Raw genomic sequence first — 24,514 nt, forward strand, 5'->3', positions numbered from 1 at the left:
ATACATGTACTTAAAAAAAAATTGTAGCTTTTATGATATACTAAGAGTGTATATTAGTTAACCAAATTAAAATGAACATTAGGTTTCATATTTTTTTTAATAAGATTCTTCTTTTGGACAAATTCTTGATACCTCAGTGTATTAAAAACATGAAAAGACCAAGTTTGCAAAACATACTTGAAAATTAATACAAATCCTTGAAAGATTACTTTACAGATAATGTTTAAAAAGTTATTTAAAAAATCAAGTAAAAAGAATATTTAAATAAAAAGTTACAAATGAAGGAAACATAAACATGTAATCCTTTATAATTATTATTGTAATTTAAAAGTTATCTGATAGCAAAATATAATCTTAATAGTTGAAATGAATTAATATAAAATATTTAATGCATTATTTTCCTCCTTTATTTTTTAATCTAAAAGTTTTTTTTCTTCTTCTATTTTTTAAACACAATTCAAACTCCACATTAATAGTTTTACGCTAACATCTTAAAATTAATTATTTAATTTAATTATTTGTTTTACACATTTGACTCATACGTACCTATATTTTTTATTTTACCTGACATTATTTAATGACCACCTTTTCCAAATATATCTTTTTCATTCATATAATTTAAATTCAAAAATTTATTTAAAGGAACCAAATCTATATCACAGATAAAACAATTGGTATGCAAAAATTACTATTTTGATAAGACAATAATGGATAAGTTTAACTTATCTTCAGAGTAATGAACAAATAAAATAATTTTAATTAATCACCTTGACCAATTATGTTTTTAATATTTATCAGAAAACATTTTTGTTAAGGAACGCCAATTAAAGCGTATTTATGTTTGTACGAAAACATGCAAAAAAAAAATACTAATTGAAAAGTTAGGAGCATTATGCCTTCAAGGTAAGTCATTTCTACTCCATTAATTCAGCCTTTGATATAACCCAAGAAAAAATTGTTTGCCAAAGTTATAAAACATTTTTCACTTATATTTAAAAACCTTTTAAATAAATTTCTACTTGGTAATAATCATTACATAATTGTTGATTTTGATTAAATTGCAATTTTTTTTTTGAAAATTTAGACAAAGCATTTTGATTTAAGTGTAACACAAATAAATAGGTTAATACAATGCATAATAGAAATCAGATTTATTAGTTATAATATTTAAAAGAGAGAATAAATATAAAATAAAGTCAATTGTAATATATTCAAAATAGTTAAAATAGGTAATGAAAGTGAAAATTAAAATAGAGTATTATGTTTATTATTGTAATAAATTAAAGACTTTGAATGGGTTCATGGAATGTAATAAAAACTCAATGAGAGTGAAAAGAAGTATTATGTCAAAAACATTTCAGTCAGATATTTTTTAGAAAACCAACAAACATATTAAAAAATCTGAATATAAAGAACATTAAATCTAAAAAAAGTTATATACTTATACCAAAAGATGAATCCACCATATTTTGTTTTCCCCTCATTTTTGCTTTGGATGGTAGGTTTTCCATCTTGACAAAATTACACTCTTACAGGTTCTTGCACCCACCATAACCACATGACCTATGACCATGTCTTTTTTTTATATTTTTTTTTCCTTTGTTTTTGGGTTTTGGTATCCATGGACACCACCTATTTCACTGCCCCCATCTCTCTTTTTCCCTAAAAGCACAATCGGCTTCCTACATAAAGCTGGTTCCTTTCTTCATTGTCCCATTCCACTCCTCACTCTATACTCTACACTTTCATGCTCCAACACTGTCACATGGGTTTTCCATCTCATTTCAAAATGCCCCACAGAGTTATTCTGTTCCCTTAGCCCCACCTACCCCTTTTGATGACGCTGCTTCTGTTCTAGCACAACCATTTCTGCATCAATGACTCGCAACTCAGAGAACAGTAGCACCAGCTTCGATAATGATTTTGAATGTGATGGTGCAGATGGTTCTAGAATCTTGCATTCCTGGAACCACCGGAACCTTGATTCTGGACATGAAGGTGGTGGTAGATCGGAGGAATTAGCATGTACTGTGCCGCAGAGCGAGGAAACTGTGAGGGCTATGGTGGAGAGAGAGAGGGAGCATTTCCCGAGGGTGGATTACTTGCAGAGGCTGAGGAGTGGGAAGTTGGACTTGGGTGTTAGGAGGGATGCACTTGATTGGATTTGGAAGGTAATGGTTTTGATGTTCAAAAGTTCCCATTTTCATTCGATGAGCATGAAAAATAAACCATTTAATTGGGTTTTTTTTATCGTTTGTTGATTTGAGTGGATTATTCCTTGGTGGGTTAGGTGTTTCTAATTGGATTTGGGTCTTATGAAAGAGTTGTTTTTATCTGGTTCTGGTACCAGTTTTAATTCAATGTTGGTTTTCTCATCAAGTCTCAATTGCCTTCTGCAAAAAAAAATAAAATAAAGAGAATTGGTTAATGATTTTGCCTTCAATTTTGAATTTCCGAGTTGTTAAGGGAGAAGTAGCTAGGTGATATTGCCAATTCTTCTTAAGTTGATGTTAGTTTTCCCTTTTCTTTTAGAATTGAATTCTGTTTCATACTGGTTGAATCTGTGTGATGAATGTCGCAAATCACAATCTTTTTTATTTAACTGGGTTAATTGTGTTAGTGAATGACTTTTTCTTTTTATAACGTGATCAACAGGCTCATGCTTATTTTGGCCTTGGACCCTTGAGTTTTTGTTTAGCTGTGAACTACTTGGATCGCTTCCTATCGATTTTTGACTTACCGGTAAGATCAATTTGCCTGAAAGTTTATGGGTGTGTTTTACTAGTTTTTTTTTAATTATCTAATTGGTGTTTTTGGTCTCTTCTCTTGGTATTTTTAGAAAGGTGTAAGTTGGACTGTGCAATTGTTAGCTGTAGCTTGCTTGTCAATTGCAGCTAAAATGGACGAGATTAGAGTGCCTCAATCTGTAGATTTACAGGTATAGTGGAATCTTGCAATCTTGTAAGATAATTCAAATCTGATTTTGTTATGTATTCTACCCTCTAATTTTCCCATTGATATTGATAATGAGCAGGTTGGGGAACCAAAGTTTGTGTTTGAAGCTAAAACCATTCAAAAAATGGAACTACTGGTATTAAGCAAGTTGAGATGGAAAATGTGTGCTTTAACTCCTTATTCCTTCATAGACTACTTCCTTAGCAAGATCACTTGTGAGAAGCACCCAACAAAATCATCCATTGCAATATCAGTGCAGCTCATCCTCAGTATAATCAGAGGTATTCTCATTACTGTGTTTGAATATTTGGTCCTTTCTGTACTCTGTTTCCATTGAGGTGCCGTGAGTTTGAAGAGTGCTTTTTGGGAAACAATTGTAGGTATCGATTTCTTGGAATTCCGGCCTTCTGAAATTGCTGCCGCGGTGGCAATTTCTGTTTTAGGAGAATCACAAGCGAAAGATATCGATAAGTCCATTGCTGATCTCTTTATAGTGGAGAAGGTGAGTTTGCCTTCATCTTTTGAATTGATAATGGTGTTAAAATCTTAGTGAGCTGTTCTGACTTGTGTTATGTTATTTCCTTTCATTTTGCAGGGTAGAGTTCTAAAGTGTGTTGAATTGATAAGAGATTTGTCCTTGAACAATGTTGCTGCTGGTGTAGGCAGCAAGGTGCCTCATGTGCCCCAAAGTCCTATGGGGGTGATGGATGCTGCTGGCTGCTTAAGCTATAAGAGTGATGAATTAACAGTTGGATCATGTCTAAATTCTTCACATGATAGTCGAAATCCAAACACTGAGAGTAGCAAAGGAGATGGACCTTCTAATGGAACCTCCAAGTGATGAAATATGATTTTTCTTCCTTCACCAAAGTTCATTTAGTTTGGTTTGGTCTTGGAATTCCTTGGAAACATTCTCAACAAGAGTGTGCTTCGGATTAATAAGATGTGAATTTAAATGGGGTAGGAGGTGTTGACAGTCTTGGTTTATAGGCAGATTACATAAACAGCTATAAAAACTTAGAATATGCAGCTGGTGGAGAAATTTTGATAAAACAATGTTGTGGAGGCACAGGCACAACATGCCAAGCATGAATGTAATATGTGGAGGTGAGAACTATAATTATTGTCCATGTGAATGTTCTTAACTTCTCGTTTTGGAAGAGAATTAATACATAAAGCAATTTTTGATGGGTTGTTTATGATTTTTGAAGGAAAAACAGAAATAAACATGTTGCAATTGAAGCAAAAAGAAATATCACCCGGTGCCTAAAAGTAATCGAATACTTCAAAAGGACTAAAATGTTTCATAACAAGGTTGAATTAGGTGGTTGTAATGTATATCCAAGAAGCTTTGTTGGGTCATTCTCAGTGTCTTGGATTGCGACCAAAATCTTTTGTGCTGAATATATATGAATTATGATGGAAGGCCTACCCTTGCTAAAGCTTTTGTTTTTTAGTCACTGCCACTGCCCAGTCAACATGCAAGTATTGGCTTGAATAACTTCACTACCGACCAAACAACACTAAAGAAAACAAAAAATACTCACATCTGCTTAGTGGGACACGATTGACAAAGCAATAATACGAAAAGGATATAAAGGCACTTCCCTAGATTCGGGAAAGTTATACTCATTCACAAAATTTAGTTACATATATACATGTTTGAGAAAATATAATAACCTTTATGATATAATTTTTTCCATTTCTTTCAATTATATTAATTATTTTATTATATATTTCTTTATCTTCTTACTTTTTATAAAGTGTGTATACATACAATTCTTTGTTTTTTATATAGTTACTTTTATATTTTAAATGCTTACTAGTTAAACGCTTTTGCTAATCTTAAAAGACGTCATTTCTTTGCAAAGTAACATTGTCTTTATATGATAGAAATATACATAAAAACAATCATGTCACAAAGAGGCATACGTATAAAATCAAGTAATATATACAACGTAAAAAGTAAGAATGTATTAGCTCTTCATCAGCAGTGTAGTTTGTCCTTTACAATATTTTCTCCTCTTTCTGCAATTTTTGAGGACTTTCCAGATAAAATAAATTCACATTTTTAAAAATAAAGTAGAATCTCGAATAATTATATCAGTTTTTTAAGAAAGCATTCATCTTCTAGAAAAGTTGCAAAGAAGTGGAAAAAGTGATGTTATTTTGCAATTACACTTAATCATTTTCTGTTTTATAATTCTCTGCTTAAGAAAAGTAGTAACACATGTAATCTCGAAGCTGTTATGAGTTTTGAGTTTCATTCTCTTCACATACGTATAGGTTAATAGAACACAAATCTTTCTCAACCAATCATTTTAAATTAGTTACATTAAACACCATTGGTTTTTACTACAACCACAAAAGTCACCGTCTTTATAATTTTTGTATATGATATATACATGCAGATAATTGATATAAGAAGTTGTTATAACAACTTTAGACTAATAGGTTAGAATATGCAAATAAACTCATTTATGATGAAACAATTGAGTAAAGATTATCAATAATCATTAGACTTATGGTTGTTAAAATCAACTGGCATGCTACTGAAAAGTGTTTACATTATTTCATACAAATGTTAGTTGATGTAATTCCAAAAATAATTGCATACCCAAGAATTAATATAAGGTCAAAAAAGTTATATTAACTCTTGCTTCAAAAGATTGATTGATTGTTGTTAAACTGATTATATGTTATATTACAGGGATATCATCCAATTAACTAAATGCATATTTTGTGATTCAAGGGTTTTGCCTCCGAAGGTTGGAAGATACAAAAATGTTACAATCAAAAGAAAGTTTTATTTGTCAATCACACAAAGATTACAAAGACTATATGCGTCAATAAAATCTACAAGGCAAATGAGATGATATTTTGAAAACAAAAACCATGATGGTCTATTGTGACATCTATGTGATGAGAAAACTTGGAAACAATTTGATAATGTATATCTATATTTTAGTGTTGATCCACGTCATGTAAGACTAGATTTAAGTTTAGATGGGTTCACTCTTTACATTCAAGCTTCAACATTCATATATTTTTGTTAGTCTGTATATGTTACTCCTTATAACTTACCTCCTGAAATATGACTAAATCATATATGTTTTTAATTTATCACTGCAAGAAAATCATTGAATATAATTTTAGAAACAAAAGATAATTACTTGCTATAGTGACTAAATTACGTACTATTTTAGATACTAAAAAAATTATTGGTTTATAAATTAGTTTCTATTATTGATAAATAGTTTCTAAATTGGTATCTAATTAACTACCAAGGTTTTAACTACCAATTATTTATATTCTAAATTTGGTGGTAGCAAAAACCTTAGTAGTTAATTAGATACCAATTTAGAAATTATTCATCAATAATAGAAACTAGTTTAGAAACCAATAATTTTGTTAGTCTTTAAAATAGTATATAATTTAGTCACTATAGCAACTAATTATTTTTTTGTCTCTAAAATTGGTTTATATTCAATGATTTTCTTGTAGCGTATATTATACACGACCCAAGTAACCAAAAAAAAAATGTATACTTGCAATCGCTTATTGATGACCTCCAACAATTGTGGAATAATATTGTTTTAACTTATATCTCTACAAAAGAGAACTTTGTAGTGTGAGGTTACTTGATGTGGAAAATCAATATTTTTCTAGCATATGACATGTTGTTTGTATGAAGGACTAAAGGGAAGTTAGAATTGCTTCATTACTATCTCTTTTAAATGTTTTCTTCATAAATAAAATTATAAACTATAACTATCTTTATTATTGAAATTGGATTTTCCTTTGAAATTTAAAATAAAAAAATTTACAACATTTCTCATAATACAATTTCAAAATCAATTTAGAACTTTTGTATTAAAATCACATTTTTATTTTGAATCAATTTCATGTTATAATTGAATTTAGATTTAAAATTACAATTAATATTAAATTTAGATTTACAATTACAATTAAAATTGATATCATAACCTTCATCTAGTTTAGGATTTAAAATTTAGAGTTTATATTGAATTAAAGTTTACATAATTTAACTAAAGATTTTTTTTTATGTTAATTTTTTTTTTCCATTTAGCATCTTAAAATAAAATAATTTAAGTAAGTGTCATCCACATAATGAGTTAGGCCGACGCTAGTAGCTTATGGGTTCACATAAATTGCATAATTTATATGGTTGGAACGTGATATTTTTTTCCACATTGAAAACACTAATTACGCTTTAATCACGCTTTAGTTGGTTTTTTTTTATTTGTTTTGTATACTTCTTTAGTTATTATTAAAGTTATATTTGACAATTTTATTTAAATTTAAATTTATAATTAGTATTTATTAATCATCAATTTATTATATTAAATTTAAATGAAAAATTTAGTTATATACTATTATAAATAAAAAGATATAAAAAATTAAATAAAATTTAGTTCAGCCAATTTTTAGTTTTATTTTGATTTCAACTAGTGTTGCTATTAACCTTGTACAACATTTAAAAATGATTTTACGGACAACTACAATAAAATGAATTACTTTGTAGTATTTAAACTAGATAGTAATAAAAAATCTAATATATATATATATAAAAGTTTCATGCTATACGCACATAATTTTAAAAGATATTAAAATCATGTATACATTAAGAAAAACATGAAATAAAAATCAATATTAGAGACAAAAAATAATTACTTGCTATAGTAACTAAATTATATATCATTTTAAAAACTAAAAAATTTTGGTTTCTAAATTAGTTTTTATTATTGTTAAATGGTTTTTAAATTGGTATCTAATTAGCTATCAAGGTTTTAACTACCAATTATTGAGATTCTAAATTTGGTAGCAAAAACTTTGGTTGCTAATTAGATACAAATTTAAAAACCATTTAACAATAATAAAAATTAATTTAGAAATCAAAATTTTTTTTAGTCTTAAAATTATATCTATTTTAGTCACTATAACAACTAATTATTTTTGTTTCTAAAATTTGTTTACATTTCATATTTTTTTTAGTGACAATGTATAAATGTCCTTACCGGTGTTACATTGTAAAATAGGACAAGATTAAAACCTAAAACTTTGTGAATATTATTCCACCGACAAACCTAAGTAATTTTCACAATTATTTCACATATTGATTATATAACAGGAAAATATGCACTAATAATTTGAAATAATTTTATATTAGTATCAAATTAAAAGGTCTATATATTGTAATCAAACGACAATATTCTCTATATAATTTTTGTTTTGATTTCACAGAATAAAACTTTTAAAATTAGTCAATTAACCTTATAAACTACTTCGAATTAGAGTGCATGTATGTGGAGTGTTAAAAAGTTATTTTTGACACACTACATTCTAAAGTTTGCTTTCAATAGTTAAAATATACTTAAAATTACTTATTTTATTTTATTTTTAGGATAGTGTTCCATAGGTTCAGCCTATATATTTTCATTCTAATAATAAAAGTGTGTCAGAAGCTATCAAACTTCTAATAGTAACAAACATTATCTTAGCAAATCAACTAGAATGAAGAGTTTAATAACAGTGTGCTAATTCCTTAAATACATAGAATGTATAATAACTTCTGATTGATGATTACATACATTTGACTGAATGGTAGTATATATATATATATATATATATATATATATATATATATATATATATATATATATATTAACTTCTGAGCTATGAAATTGAAATAATTAGTAAGAGAAAAGAGAGTACCATACTTGTAAGCTGTAAGGAGAATCATTCTCTTTCGATCTCTTTGTGCATGTCAGTTTTCTGGTCTATCTTCTGTGCTTCATTCACTGCATGCATGTGTATTTCTGTGCGGTGTTAGGTGGTGGGGATCCAATATGGTCAAAGCCACTGCCATTCTGATCAAATTTGGTGGAAGTTTTAACTTCCAACTTTGAGTGAATCAGTGACCAAGTTCCTAAGTGTCCTCTTTCACATGTGTATTTATACAGTCAACCTCTTGTACCATTTCTGTTGTGATTTCTAGAATTTAACATTTAGGGTTTTGGATTTCGAGTAATTCAACCTTTTATAGCATTTCTGTTGTGATTTCTAAAATTTAGTAACTAAGTTCTTATTTTAACCATTTATTTTTGGGATCATAAGATTAATTCAAAACTGATCCACTTGCATCATGGAAAACTAACTAATAGTGATTGTGGACATGAATGACTGAAGCATAACACAAGTGTGTCGAGTTGACAAAACAATCTAAGTCAGTGCTGTAACTAACACTTTGTTTGCAACATTTGAAGTTTTTGGATATGATTTTTTCATATAAAACGTGAATTTAAACAGGCTGTGCTGTGAAAGAAGAGATGAATAAAACTCCAAAAGGTTGGTGAGACACATACATAAAAAGAATAAGAGTTTTGGGACCCATTTTTGAATCCCTTTGTTTTGAAATATGTTGAGGGATGGTGAATAACTGGTTGTTAGGGCACGCGGAATCTAGCATCAGTTGAAATTGGTCAAATTAAAAGATCGAGTGCTTTGACTTTTCAAAAGGCATAAAGAAGGAACAATTTTCTGGGTTAGGTCAGATAAAGAAAAATAAAAAGAAAAAGAAAAGGTGTACGAAGCATGAATGAACGTATGAAAGATCATTGTTTATTAGGGCTGACCTGGGTTGATTCCCCTTTGCCAGAAAAAGTGCTTTTAATTTAACTTCTTTCGCAATATTTATGATCCTACTACGGAGCAGTATAAAAGAGGCTATATATATTCATACACTTTTATCTTTGACTGAAACTTGTACCATTGACTATAATATAATTCAACAAGTTGAAGGTGAATATTGATATTCTGATTCCATTATTATTTAGCAATTCTCAGAAGGAATTGTAGTTTTATAAGGCTGCTAAAACATTAACAATACTTTATAAAAAAATTATTATACATCTCTTCTTCACTACAGTACTCTTTTTTAATTAAAGGAAGAATTTCTTTTTACATACTTACATAGAAAAATATGATCATCATGGAAGGATTTTGGGGTGAGAAGTTAGGGTAGTTAAGAGTTTTTTTTTCTATGGGGAAAGAACAATAATATTAAAATCAAGCATTTAAGGAATATTGATGAAATCTATGTATAGAAAAAGGTTTACTAATTTTCTGTGTTAGTTCTATCAAGGCTTCAATTTACAAAGATAAAAAAATAGTTTAAATTCTTTTATTCAATTTTACATAATTTTTTTCCCTCATAATTTTACAAAGATAAACCATGGTATCACTACAAGAAAATCATGAAATAGAAACCAATTTTTAGAAACCAAAATAATTAGTTACAATAGGAACTAAAATAGAGACCATTTTAGAAACTAAAAAAAAAATTGGTTTCTAAATTAGTTTCTATTATTTTCTATTATTGTTAAATAGTTTCTAAATTGGTATCTAATTAGCAACTAAGGTTTTAGATACCAATTATTTAGTTTCTAAATTTAGTCTCTAAAACCTTGGTTGCTAATTAGATACCAATTTAGAAACTATTTAACAATAATAAAAAATAATAGAAACTAATTTGGAAACCAAATTTCTTTTTAGTTTCTAAAATGGTCTGTAATTTAGTTATTATTGCAACTAATTATTTTGGTTTCTAGAAATTGATTTCTATTTCATGATTTTATTGTAGTGTATGTATATGAGTTGAGTTGCCTTGATAAGTATATTATTGGGATGTCTAATATCACAACAAAAATAAAGTCAATTAAGTTCGAGTTTTGTGAAAACCTAATTTAGTTTTGATCTCACTTTCCACATGCTTGGACAACTCAAAGTAAGCTATAATACTCAAAGAGACAAATGTTCTTTAATGAGTTAATATCTCATTGTGTCTAAAGTAAGAAAGACTTCAAAGAGCATATGGAAAGTATGGACTGAACTTTTAACTCTCATAATAAGAAAATAAAATACACTTAGAGTATTTTGGAAGTGTTTTCACAATAAAAAAAAATGTTTAAGGAATTTAGATACTAATTTAGTAAGAAGTTCAGACACATAAAAAAAATAGTGTCATGAAAATATGCCATTTGGCGTATAAAGAAAGGTAAATTTGTTGTTTTAGTTTGTTATAATGGTAATTTGCCTTTCATACCTAACAATGTGCTTGGTTAGTTTATTCTTGATGTGACCCAATGTTGTTTTTCATTCAAGATTAGTTAGACTTTCTTAGTTAATATTATTATTATTATTATATATATATATATATCTTGTTATTGCTGATAAAAAAAATTACAATAAAATTATTTGATAAAAGATAATTAGTTGTTATAGTAATTAAAGTAAAGACTATTTTATAGACTAAAAAAATTATTAGATTCTAAATTAGTTTCTATCATTGATAAATAGTTTTTAAATTGGTATTTAATTAGCTACCAATATTTTTACTACCAAATTTAGAATCTAAATAATTGGTAGTTAAAACTTTGTTAGCTAATTAGATATCAATTTAAAATGGTCTTTAATTTAGTCACTATAACAACTAATTATTTTTTATATCTAAAATAAGTTTCTATTTAATGATTTTCTTGTAGTATACTTTTCTGAAGTTAATTTTTTTTACATCAATTGAGCTTATTTTTAATGTTAGTCGAGATTTTATTTAAAGTTTTTTTTTTTAATAATGTAGGTCAGAAATATTTTTAGTTGATGTTAGTTTGGATTTGAGATTATTATTATTATTTTGTGGTTGAATGTCATTACTATTTTTCAATTAACATTAGTAAGAGTTTTGTCAGTCAATCATTGTGGGAGAGACTTTTTCCTCGAATGTTAATAAAAAAATTAATTAATGTTGATTCATTATAAAAAAATTATTGAATAAAAATCAATTTTAAAAACAAAAATAATTGGTTATTATATTGACTAAATTAGAGATAATTTTATATTTTATTATTGATAAATAGTTTCTAAATTCATATCTAATTAGCTACCAAGCTTTTGAGATAATTTTATGCTTGTATAAAATTATCTCAAAAGCGTTGTCTCTACGCTTGAAAAAGGTGATTAGCAAAGTGATTGATGTTAGACAGTCTACATTTCTTGAAGGTAGGGGTTTGCTGGACAGTGTGCTGGTAGCGAATGAGGTGCTGGAAGAATATAGAAGGAAGAAGAAGAGTTGTGTGTTCTTCAAAGTTGATTATGAAAAGGCATATGACTCAGTTAGTTGGGAGTTCCTATATTATATGTTGGAAAGGCTGAGTTTTTGTGCTCAATGGATTCGATGGATAAAGTGTTGTTTAGAATCTGCTTCAGTCTCTGTATTAGTGAATGGCAGCCCAACTGGGGAATTTACTCCTAGGAGGGGACTTCGTCAAGGTGACCCGCTTGCTTGGCAGGGGTGTCTAGGATGACTGAAGAGAAGAATTTGATTGACAGTCTGGAGGTTGGAAGAGCTAAAGTGAAGGTTAATATGTTACAATACGTTTGAGATACCTTATTCTTCTACGAAGCGAATACCAAAAGTGTTTTTAATATTAAGGCTATTTGGCTTTGCTTTGAGCTTGCTTCTGGGCTTAAGGTGATTTTTTTTAAAAAGCAGAATTGGCGGGACGGGGTTGGATCAGTGTTCGCTTTAGCATTTTGCAGCTATTCTTAACTGTAAGGTGATGGTAACTCCTTTCATTTTTTTAGGGTTACCGGTAGGTGGGTGCCACAAGCGCGGTGTTTTTTGGAATGGGGTGTTAGAGAGAGTTCAGGGCAAGTTGTCGAGGTGGAAAGGCAGGTGTCTGCCGATGGCAGGGAGGATCTGTTTGATTAATTCAGTCCTCTCCACAGTCCCGTTATTCTTTATGTCCTTATTCAAACTGCCATCAGGGGTGGCTGACAAGTTAGTTCGGATCCAAAGGAATTTCCTTTGGGGGTGAGGCTCTGATGGAAGGAAGATCGCTTGGGCCTCTTAGAATAAGGTCTGCGAGCCTCGGGACTACGGGGGTCTTAGAATCATTGATTTAAGGACTTTTAACTTGCCCCTGCTAGGCAAGTGGATTTGGAGGTGGGGTTCGGCCAAGGGAGGTCTGTGGAAAGAGATTCTCGACTCTAAATATGGTAGATGGAGGAATTTGAGAGCGGAAGGTAAACCTTGCAGGGGTTCCCTATGATGGAGAGACTTGAAGGAGGTATGGGCTTCGAAGGGCTGGGGCAAAAGTTTTGAAGATGGGGTTGAGTGAAAAGTTGGTGATGGAGGGAATATTTCATTTTGGGAGGACAGCTGGTTGAACTGTGGTGCCCTGAAGGGAATGTTTCCGAGATTGTATTCGCTTAGCACGGCTAAAGCTGTTAAGGTGGCCGAGATCGGGAACTGGTCTAATGGTGTTTGGATTTGGCATATGTGCTGGTGTAGACCCCTCTTTGACTAGGAGAAGTTGTTGGAGGAGCAGTTGAGTCAGTTGCTGCAAGGGGTGAAGATGGATGTGGGAGGGGTGGATAGCTGGGTCTGGAAGGCTGAGGGGTCTCAAAGTTTTATTGTTAACTCAGCTTATATTAAGGTAAGGAGGGTTAGTGATGGGGAGTCCTCTCTGATTTACTGTAGGTTGTGGAGGTGTAAAGTCTTGCCTTCTGCTGCATTCTTGGCGTGGAGGGTGTTGGAAAATAGGATTGCGACTAGGGTTAATTTGGTAAGGCGTAGGGTGGTGGTTGAAAACCCTGTATGTTACTTGTGTGGGAAGGTTGAAGAGTCGTCGAGTCACCTATTCTCTGTTTGTGACTTTGCTTGGAGGGTCTGGTGTCTTTGCTTTGAGTGGCTTGGAGTGTCGTTCGTAATCCATTTGGATCCTATGCAAAATTTTATCCAATTCAGGTTGAGTCAGGCATCTGTTTCGGTTAATGATGTTTGGGGGGCAATTTGGGTTGGAATTGTGAGTGAAATTTGGAAGCATAGGAACTCGGTCGTCTTTAATGGAAGAGTGACAGATGTGTTAGAAGTTTTTGCCTCGACGCAAGTAAATGTGTGGTCTTGGATTTCTGCAAAGTCCCGCGAAGTTTATTTTTCCTACCCCTGTTGGGTTCTGGATCCTTTGGCCTGTATACGGCTGATTCGGTAAAGCTAGTTAGCGCTTGGTTTGGTTGGTCCTTTGTCCGACTGTTTTGCGTGTCGAGTTAGGAGTTGAATTCTATTTGTTCTTGTAAAAGGGTTGGACCACTTCCCATTTATTTATTTTTTATTGCTAATAAAAAAACCAAGGTTTTAACTACCATTTGGTAGTTAAAACCTTGATAGTTAATTAGATATCAAATTAGAAACTATTTATCAATATTAGAAACCAAAAAAAAAATTTAGTCTCCAAGATGGTTTTTAATTTAGTCACTATAATAACTAATTATTTTTTATCTCTAAAATTGGTGTCTATTTAATGATATTCTTATAATGACTTTTTTGCCATTGTTTATCGAAATTGTTTTTTTTTCAAAAATACCTATGGTATTTTCTTTACCAAAAATTGTTTAGAACTTAATTTATTAGAAATAAATCTAAGTTTGTTAGATTAACTTTAATATCTTAGAAAATGAGTTTAAGTCTAACAATTTCTTATAAGACTGACTTATAAGATGAAAATTATCTTCACTTATATATTATAAATTAATTTTATTTCTTATATATATGGAATCACCGATATAACCATATTTATATTTAATTAAATATTAAAATACCCGTAGTCCGAATTTTTAACAAATGTTTACCCGTTGCCGGTACCATAAACATATCAATGCAACAGAGATTACTATACTAAAGTACTGAATTCTATTATTGGCATGTCTTGAAAGACACTAAATAGACTTCCACTTGGAATGTCCTTAGAATACTCTTTACTTACAACAAATTTCTCAAAATCAAGCAAATAAAGCTTGGTCATTCCTGTCAAATTTGGGTTTTGAATGCAAATGGAATCACTAAGAATTTGCAATGCTATACAATTAAGTAATAATTTGAATGAGGAAGTGACATCCTCTGTATTATTTCCAGTTACGATGATGTTGGGTAGAGTCACCTAAAATATTTGTTGAAGCTATATCTATGATATTACTCTATGGAAGCTTGAATTCCCAAGCTTTGAATGTATTAAAATGGAAAAATAATCAAATGAAATCTGGTTGGCCTGTTGCAGTCAAGCATCGATGCCACATTCGACTGTTAGAGTCCACCAACTTGGGATGAGATATCACTTCGGGGATGGGAAAGTAAGCATAGTGCGTGTTACAAGCTCCTACTGTGATGCCACTATATCCAGCAAATGCACCATGAACCTGCAATACAAAATCTGTTAATCAATATCGGGTGAAAAATGGATGTAGTTTTGAAAAAGGCATGTTGTATTCAAAGTCATACATACCTAATAATCATAAACTAAAGAAAAGAAAGAACCAAAACACAGTTATGAAGTATATCCTCGAGCTGGTCTCATCGAAATATCAAATAAATTTCTGAGATTGAGATTATAAGGCCGATAAAGTAGCTATGAGAACCAATAGTAAAAGCGAAATAATATATGTGCAAGAAGCAGAAGATAGAGAAGGAGAGGAACTAACAGCATTTTGTCCAAGTACAGTACAGAAAATTCCATCAGAAGCATTTGCTCGACATGCACGGATCATATATGTTGGATCGATATATTTCACGTCAGCAAGAACACCAATTTCCTTGAAGTATTTTTTAGTCTGAAATAAAACAGTTGTTAGAACTAACCACTTAGATTTTAAAAATTAAATTAAGACAGATATCTTTATTAATAACTTTTCCACATTCAAGTTGTTAGGCATAGAACAATTGCAGCAGAAACCATATATGCTTGGTGTCGTACCCCAAAAAATGCACTTGAGTCTTAACTTTTAACAGAAATAAAAGTAGGAAAGCAGCTCAATATCATAACTAAATTCAAAAAGAAAAAAGACTCACAATATATATCCATTTTTACAATCAAGTCTCAGCCCATTTAGATTATTGCAATCATCATAAACAAGTAATAACAAACCTCTTGTTGGATATATACACCAATGTCTCGAAATGCAGTATTTCCAGAAGCATCAGTAGTGTTAGTTTTTTGAAGCAAGTTCTGCATCAAGAAGATATATCAGTTAGAAGTTTAAATTTCTAATTCTCTGTCAGAATGTAGCAATCTTCAAAAAAATAAATTACAAAAGAACAATGTTTGTTTTTTTACTGATTGCCACACCCCTAGAGCAGAATAACGCATATTCAATTATTATTTGCGAAAAATAATTTCTCAAGTCACCTGTCCAGCTCCCTCTGCCACACAGACTACAGCTGATCCCTTTGTTTCTATAAGGAACTTGAGATAACTCAAAACTCCACGAGGTCCATGTAAGTTAAAAGGAACCTTTGAATGGCAGCAAGAATTTGCATCAGTATATCAATAAAACAAGAAAGTGTTCTGAACTGACCAGTTTTTATCATACATACCTCAGGAATCAGACATATGTCAATCTGTCCACTAGCTAAGGAAGCATGCATTGCTATGAATCCACTGTCACGACCCATTAATTTCACAATACCAATTCCATGATATGCACTATGTGCCTAATAAAACGAATGAAATGTAAATATCCTAATCTTCAACTTGAAAACTTTACCGGGTTTAGTCAAATTGACTCAAATCTGATTATATTCACCTCAATGTATGCTGAATTTATTGCTCTTTGTGCTTCTTCAACCGCAGTGTCGAAGCCAAAAGTTTTGTCCATCAATAGAATATCGTTGTCTATAGTTTTAGGCACCCCAATTATAGACACCTTAAGCCTTCTTTTGCGGCACTGAAAAAAATTCACTAGACACTCAGGGCAAGCTTAGATATTCTAATAGTATGCAAAATATAAGTGAATCCTTCAATATAAAACATAATGTATATCTCAAACAATGGTCTAATATACAGTTTAATGTTAACATTCAGTAATCAGAAAAGAAAAGGCAGTGAGTAGAACCAAATAGGAAGCCAACTTCGTAATGATTTCTCAAAAGAAATCACATAGATCACAAAATGATCCAACTGAATGTGATCAATTAATATACAGATAAAGGATTACAAACCTCATTGTGAATTGCATTTGCACCAGCATGTGTGCCATTTCCACCCAACACAAATAGCATGTTTATCCCTTTTTCCTGAAATTAATAACATTCACATCAAACAATAGTCAGTATACTAATAGATCAATCTTATCAAAAAAACTCTGAAATCATCAATCTTATTAATATAATAATAGATCACCTCCAAACTGTCCACAATTTCACTGACTCCCGGTCCTCCACGTGAAACACCTAGTAGGCTTCCACCTGAAAGATGAATATTCTGAACCACCCTTCTTGACAGCTAACAAATGAAATCCCAATGCGTAAACAGTCATTAGTCATTAGCAAGAAGGAAAGTTCAATAGAATTACAAAAGATATTTAGTCGAATCAAAAGATATATATACCAAAAGTCAGCAAGAAAGGAAGCATGAGATTACTTACGGGAACTTCTGTCAGCTCTTGGTCAGAAAATCCACGATAACCAAAAGGAATACCCACAATCTTTGTTACACCATATATTTCGAGTGTGATTACAATCTGCAGGACATCCATTATTGAATCAAACATTGGGAAACAAATTAATGACTATAATTTTCGTTTTAAAACTAAATGCAAAGGAAATGGGGTTGTATAAAGCATACTTAAGACAGTAACAAGAAACCAAAGAATATATATAAGGTTTGCCAATAACTGTGACACAGAAGTATTTCACTGCCCACATAATTTAGTGGCAACGTATTGATGAGATGGTACAGTAAAATCAATGCATTAAAATGTTACATTTTTCTATTAATTTGTTGCCTTAACTTTACGAGAACTTGCAAAGATTTGATATTTTATATAAAATTCGTCAAGAGATTTACGAGAGTCAATTTGATATTAAACTCACCTGTCTGATGACATCATTAAGACCAGGGCAGAGCCCTCCACAAGTAACAATTGCGGCCTTTACTTCTTCTGGTTTAAAGTATATCTTTCCCCGAGGTCCAGCTCGATGAACCCTACAAAGGATTTCAAAACATGCTACCAAATATGATAATCGTAGAAAAAAAGTTATATACATTAAGAAGACTAGAAAGAAAGACATAACTATTTAATAGCTCTATAAATATTAATAGTAACTATTATCACAAGTTTCAGGAACTTCTCTCTCAATCTCACTTTCTCACACTGTCAAGTAAAAACAAAGCAATGAGGTAATTGTGATGTTCCCATCCTATTGTCCAATAAGGATAAAATATAACGAGTAAATTCAATGGTGATTGGGAACTACATAGACAAGGATTTAATCATTGAAATTATAGGTAGAAAGGGAAACTGAATTCTTGAAGTTCCAAACTTCCTCGTACATTCCATAACAAGAAAAAGATTAGTCAAGAAACACTTTTGTTTAAGCAGTAAGTGCTCCTTACGACAAAAAAAATACATTCTCTGTCCATACAAATATCAAACCTCCCAAGTCCGAATAAAATAGCACACTACTGTTCTTAACATACCAATATTACTATCTCCTTCACAGGCATAAGCATAATAACTCACTACATTCCAGATTTGAATTATGAAATCAAATGTGTACCATTGTTCAACCCAATTACAACCAGGATCAATGCACTCCGCGCCAGCAGATGTCGGTGATGAATAGTATATTGTCTGAGAGATCAAAACAAACGGAAATTAACATTCAGAACTGCCAACACTTGTATCATAAACTTTATAGAATAAGATCATCAATTAATATCTAACACAACCATTTCCCTGTCCTTCAATTATATTTACAAAGACATACCAATGCAAGAATTAGTGAAAAATGCAAAAAACTGTTCTCTCTAAAACGACGAATGTAATGTTTTAACGACAGAGAGACAGCTTTTCAACCAACTAACCAAGCACCACATTCCAACTTAAGGTGTCAATTCATATTAGTCGTTTGGTATTAACAATTTCTCACCAAGAGAACTAGTTTGATTCAAAATCAGTGAAGGCAACAATAAAAGTCCAAATATCATGACTAAAGAAAAATAATACAACAATGACAACAAAGGTAACCAGAATTTGATGATACATGTGTGGTTTCAAATTGCGGATTGCATCCCCTGATGCAGCTGCAACCATAACCACATTTGCGGCTACAACCGTAATTTGAAACATGAATGCAATAAAGATCCACGGAAAACAGGAAACTGAATTACTATGAACAGTAATAACATCTATCAGCACCTCTCAGTAATCAATTTAAATTCAAACAACATGAAGTACGAATGAGACATACCTTAAGAAGCACTCTGTCATTTTCACTTATATAGCCATGCCAATCCTCATCCAAAGGATAATTACCAGGAAAGTCGCTAGTCCTGGGAGTTCTGCCACAGTCATAGACATCACCAATAAACAAGAAAAAAATTGCAGTTAAAACACGTCAAAACAAACAAACAAAACTAAAAACGTAACCTTCGTTAGGTGCTTTTATTATTCTTGTCCAATTAGAATTCGAGTTTTCCCTCAATAATCTTTACTGACTTTAAATGTAACATTACCTTTATTACAAGAATGATCAAATATCAATGCAAAATTTCAGTTCTTAGAGAATAGGATTTGTATTAGGTGAATTATAAATGTCAAACTCCAATTCTAATTAAAAAAAAAAACAAGACTTTTACCCCAATAAACCTATATTGACCTTTAACGTAGCATTACCTTTATTACATGAATGATCAGTACCAAAATTCTGATAAGAGAATAGGAGTTTTTACGTCAATAACCTACATTGAAATTCAATGTAGCTTATTTTAATTACGTGAAACTCTGACTCTGATAAGAGAATGGTACTGAAAACCATATCTAGTTTGGAAAAAAAAGGTTAATGGAGTCGCATCACAGGCTAAATTGCGCAGGAAGCAAAGAGAAACCAACCTCACGTTGTGACAGAACGTAGAGGGCATAGAAGCAGCATCGGGGAAGATATCAGTGACATGGGGGAGTCTGAAACGCTCCTCAAATTCGTCGTTGAACTTCGTTTTCCAATCAGGGTCGTTGAAATCAATTGCGGCGGTGGACTTCGAATTTGAGCTTTGACTCTTAACCTTGGGAAATACGCCAGCGACTCTGGTAGGTACCGCCATTGTCATGAAACGAGGATTGGAGTGAGAAAAAGCATGGCAATTACGGTTAGAAGGTGGTAGGCCATGAAGAGTGATGACGTGCGACATGGAACCCATCATGAACAAGAGTCTGTGGAGAGTGACGAATCGAATTTCAATACTTGTTGTTGTGGAATGTGCTGTTACTTGAATGAGATCACGTGAAAGAAACAAGAGAGACAACCTTTGCAGTGGTTACAATAGCAATTGGGTATGTATTTTTGTTCTACGGTGCCGGCTCCTTCTGTTGCGTTGTGTATCGCAGAATGTTGAACCTCGGAAGGAAGCGGAAAGTTTCTTAGTTCCTTTCTATTGTTCTTTAATTTCCAACCTCTAGTGCCTTTATATTTTTGGCAGTCAACTATGTCTTCATAAAATATCACGATTCAAATGAAAAAGATAGATAAATAAAATAAAGTATCTGTTAAAAGATAATAACAATTAAGATAGATGAAAAAAAGGTAATATTAAAATATATCCACAGTTAAAGAACTAATAAAAATATACCAGCAATTAAAAAAATAAATTATAAAGTTAGGATTTGTTAGTGTCAATCGAGGAATGGTCGAGTATTTTTCTTCTAAAAAGTAAAAAATATTAAAGTTTCAATTCAAAGTTTTATTATATTTTTATTAGTCTTAAAAAATATTATATATTATATTATTTTTATTAATTTATTTCGTAGATTTTTCTAATAATTAAAAACTAATATTTAAATAATTTTAAATTAAATTATTGATAGATTTTACATTTTTTAACTAAATTTGTGTAGTGAAATTAGTTTTATAAGATTAGTAATTACTTTAAGAGGAGAAATAATTTACCTTGTTGGATTATATCTTAGATAATAAATAATAGTAAAAGATACATAAAAAATTCCTTTAAAATTTGTTGTTGTATAAAGAAGTAGTTGCATCGTACCTTTAATTATACATAAGATATTTATTTATACTTTTGGCTAATTTTGGTGTACCTTTAACAATTTATTTAAAGGTATATTATTTAATTTATTTATACCTTTAACAATTTTTGGTTTGGTCATTTTGTGGGAAAGCAAGCAGCCTTTGGTTTTGAGTCTGACCTACCAGAAGCTCAACTTTATGTGGTAAGCTGGTCAACAAGCTCCTAAAGAAAATCAAATTGTCAACTACTTTGATTACGTCTATTTAGAAAATAAAAATCTACAAGGACTTTGAAGGTAGAAAAATATAAAATTAATTTCTTTATTTATAAGTTAAAAATAAAAATTCTGTATAAATTGAAAGTTGAAATATAAAAGTAACCTAAAATTGTATTTTTCTCATAAATGATGTCAAAAATTTAATTTATTTTCAAAAAAATAATATTGGCAAGACTAATTTTTATATTGGGTATGGTTTACTTTAAAACTAGATATTTTTATCATGAATTTTTTAAAGATATTTTATTAAGACTAAAGAATATAATACATGTTTAGCTTTACTTTTAAATTGTAGGAAAATTTATATGACAATGTCGATAAAAATAAAAAGAATAAAGTCTCTTCCATTAATGTATTATAATATCGTAGTAGACATATTTAAGGAATTCGAGGGTGAAGCACGGAGTTTTACGTTAAGTGTATGCTGAACAAAATAAATTATGTATAACGACGACTCATAAATTTATTGTCATAAAATTTTGAATTATGTCAATTTTTTTATTTAATTTAACTCATGACTTGTCAAATTTAAATTTCTTCAATTATATGAATTATATGTTATGTTTATTCAAAGAATGGAACAATTTATTATTTATTGATGAGAAAGAGTGATGTAACTTCTCACATTGAATAGATTATTTAAAAAAATTAAGAATTTTTTAATTCAAATATATATTCATGAATTATGAGATTAATGATATCATTTAATCTTAATTTTGTACAAATTTCAAGTAATTAAGGATGGAGGAAAGGAAATATTAGAAAATACATGAAGAAACCACGAAAATAAATAAATAATAGGAGCTTTTGTCGAATTCACAATCAAGTTAGAGTAGAACTTGTTCAAGTTAGAACATATTAGCTGGAACAAGAATTATATAATTATCATATCAGTTAAGTGATAGTTGTCTAGAGAATAAGTGATTTTCAATGTTGTTTTCGCTTAAGTGATAATTAACTCGTTTGAGCAAGAATCAGATGGCTCAAAAGAGAATTTATTAATCCAAATAAATAACAAATTCAAACATAGAAAAAACAAGATAGATACACTTTTTTTTATTGAAGCTCTAGATTAGGAAGAGAGAAATAAGCTCATTTCACATTTTCTATCACATCTTGATGATTGTAATGGCAGTCATGAGTAATTAACTTTCTTCTTGGGATTGAATGTAATTTATTCAAACTCAAGTGTATTAGGGTGATATTTATATATAGTACTTTGTTTATATTTGATATCAGTATTTTTGTTTTGTGCTTATTATTAAATTCTATCTTATCAATATATTAATTCTTGAGTTTGATTTTTAGATTTAATTAAAAAATATTTTTAAAAATCTGACTCAAACAATAATACTTTATATATTGCAATATTAATAATAGGTTTCAATGTATAATGCTGAATAATTCTAAATAGTTGGAGAATGAATGTTTATTCACCATATTCAATGTATTTAGCTAACTCATAGAGTACTCTATATATATAAAAACTAAGAAAACAGAATAAAAAGACAACCATTAGGATATTGTGTTTTTTTTTTTTTTTATCAGCAAAGAATTAATAAATATAAACATGGGACACTTCAGGGGTGTCCCAACCCGTATACATCCAAAGGTGTTGTAAACAGTACGAAAAAGGGAAAAAGCATCGTATGTTCACCTAACCTATTTAGATCACCCTGAACCTGCTAAGCATGTAGCGTATAATAACAAGAATGAGCAACATAACAGAATCAAGATAGCACTTTTTCAACACAACACCAGTGTAAGTGCCCCAAAACCATGCCCAACAGCTTACCAGTTGCGCCTCTCCATGGTTTAACCGTGACTATCACCAGCCTGAAATTCCAACAAACAAGCAAACCAACAGCGTGGTGTATTGATGACAATCACCAACCTGAACTTCCAACAAACACAAAAAAACCAGCAGTTATAACAGAACCACTTCCTACATCTCCCCTGCTATGCCCGACTACTAGGACTCCATGATCCGGTCTGCACGTGCTTCCATACCACATGTATCTGCTGAGCTCATGCCAACTCCTCCACATCCAACGAGGCACTCACACAGCCTTTGTCAACAGATAGCTTAAAGACTATGGAGCTAAACCTGATGTGCATCTTTGAAAAGGCAGGAGCAGCAACAAGGGCCTCATATTCTTACCACAATACTCAACCCTTTCAAAATTCAAAGGTTTCTTCCACAGATGGTTCAGGCACAACCACCAGTTGGAAAGAAAACTCTGCAACGCTGATTTTCCAGTGGAGCTCTTCTCCAAATCAAACTTCATAGGAGATGCACCTCCGTATGAAGCACATCATAGCATCCCAGCTGTAAAAAAGCTCTGCCTCACAACTTTCCCAGCGCTCCACCATCATCAACTCTAGGCTCCTCCACATCTTTAGATCCCTTAACAAGACCTCTTCATACCCCAACAGCCCCAATCAGCAGGATCAGAACCAACATCTCTTTCTTTGAAGTCCTACACTGCTAGCCTTTTCCTCTCTGTGGTCAAAAACCAACTTCAACATGCAGCCTGGAATCTCGGTGCAACTCTTTACTGCATGTCCTGCAATTGCTCAGAAAAGAAGACATGGACAGAAGAAGCTGACAATGCAGGCATTATGTCAGAAACCTTTGACTATAAAAGTGGTAAAGGATATTCCGAGTTCAGCTAACTCCAACGTCATGCAGGCAGCTGGACCAAATGTGTCACAAGTTGTTGAAGAAAACTGTTGGGTTTCTCTTAGTTTATAAGACAACAGTGCAGCGGTTCCACCACCTAGGAAGTGCCCAACGATCTAGCCTCTGTTGTTACAAGTCTGCATAAACTACCCCCAACACAGCTTCTACCCTCATATCAGAAATCCTTTATACAAATTAGTGGATTAAGAATCCAATCTGAGAAAGAAAACCTAAAAGGAGCCGTACCAAATTTCAGACATAGCCACGTGGCCAATTGAGCTGAATGGAAAATTTCTTCAGCATCCGGAATCCCCTATTTGAACACAATCAGATTTCTCTGATCCCATATGCTCCTAATGATTGCAATCCACAGACCCCTGCAGACTTGATTCTGCTGATTGTTTAAGTGAGGGAGATGAAAACTCTCAAAATGCACTGGGAGATCCTTGTGTTGCACAGACACTATACCCATCCATCGCAGGCAAAGAACCCAGATCTTTTGTG

General features: G+C 31.3%; 2 protein-coding genes across 2 annotated transcripts; one reads left to right on the top strand and one right to left on the bottom strand.

Moving 5' to 3' along the window:
• The first annotated feature begins 1,574 nt into the window (after positions 1-1,574).
• On the top strand, positions 1,575-3,931 carry LOC137811332 (cyclin-D4-1). The gene is given in 7 exon segments (XM_068613024.2): positions 1,575-2,171; positions 2,656-2,742; positions 2,840-2,938; positions 3,035-3,236; positions 3,336-3,457; positions 3,551-3,781; positions 3,783-3,931. Coding segments are annotated over 7 exon segments (1,059 nt in total). The 5' UTR covers positions 1,575-1,877; the 3' UTR covers positions 3,807-3,931.
• A 10,775-nt stretch (positions 3,932-14,706) lies between these two features.
• On the bottom strand, positions 14,707-20,461 carry PFK5 (phosphofructokinase 5). The gene is made up of 13 exons (XM_068613025.1): positions 19,921-20,461; positions 19,280-19,370; positions 18,587-18,660; positions 17,900-18,011; positions 17,452-17,547; positions 17,208-17,309; positions 17,027-17,101; positions 16,612-16,752; positions 16,403-16,519; positions 16,215-16,319; positions 15,954-16,034; positions 15,511-15,639; positions 14,707-15,228 (listed from the first exon to the last, which is right to left on the bottom strand). Exons 1-13 carry the CDS (start codon positions 20,226-20,228, stop codon positions 15,061-15,063), a joined length of 1,599 nt encoding a protein of 532 aa, XP_068469126.1. The 5' UTR covers positions 20,229-20,461; the 3' UTR covers positions 14,707-15,060.
• Positions 20,462-24,514: the final 4,053 nt, after the last annotated feature.

Source organism: Phaseolus vulgaris, chromosome 2 (assembly GCF_051622355.1).
Source record: "Phaseolus vulgaris cultivar YP4 chromosome 2, ASM5162235v1, whole genome shotgun sequence".
NCBI classification, from domain to species: domain Eukaryota; kingdom Viridiplantae; phylum Streptophyta; class Magnoliopsida; order Fabales; family Fabaceae; genus Phaseolus; species Phaseolus vulgaris.

Coding starts and splice junctions, on each gene's coding strand:
- PFK5 (XM_068613025.1), bottom strand. CDS start 20,228: ATGATGGGTTCCATGTCGCACGTCATCACTCTTCATGGCCTACCACCT. Junction 18,661..19,279: donor ATGACAGAGTGCTTCTTAAG/GTATGTCTCATT, acceptor TTGATCTCTCAG/ACAATATACTATTCATCACC. Junction 17,548..17,899: donor TTAATGATGTCATCAGACAG/GTGAGTTTAATA, acceptor GATGTCCTGCAG/ATTGTAATCACACTCGAAAT.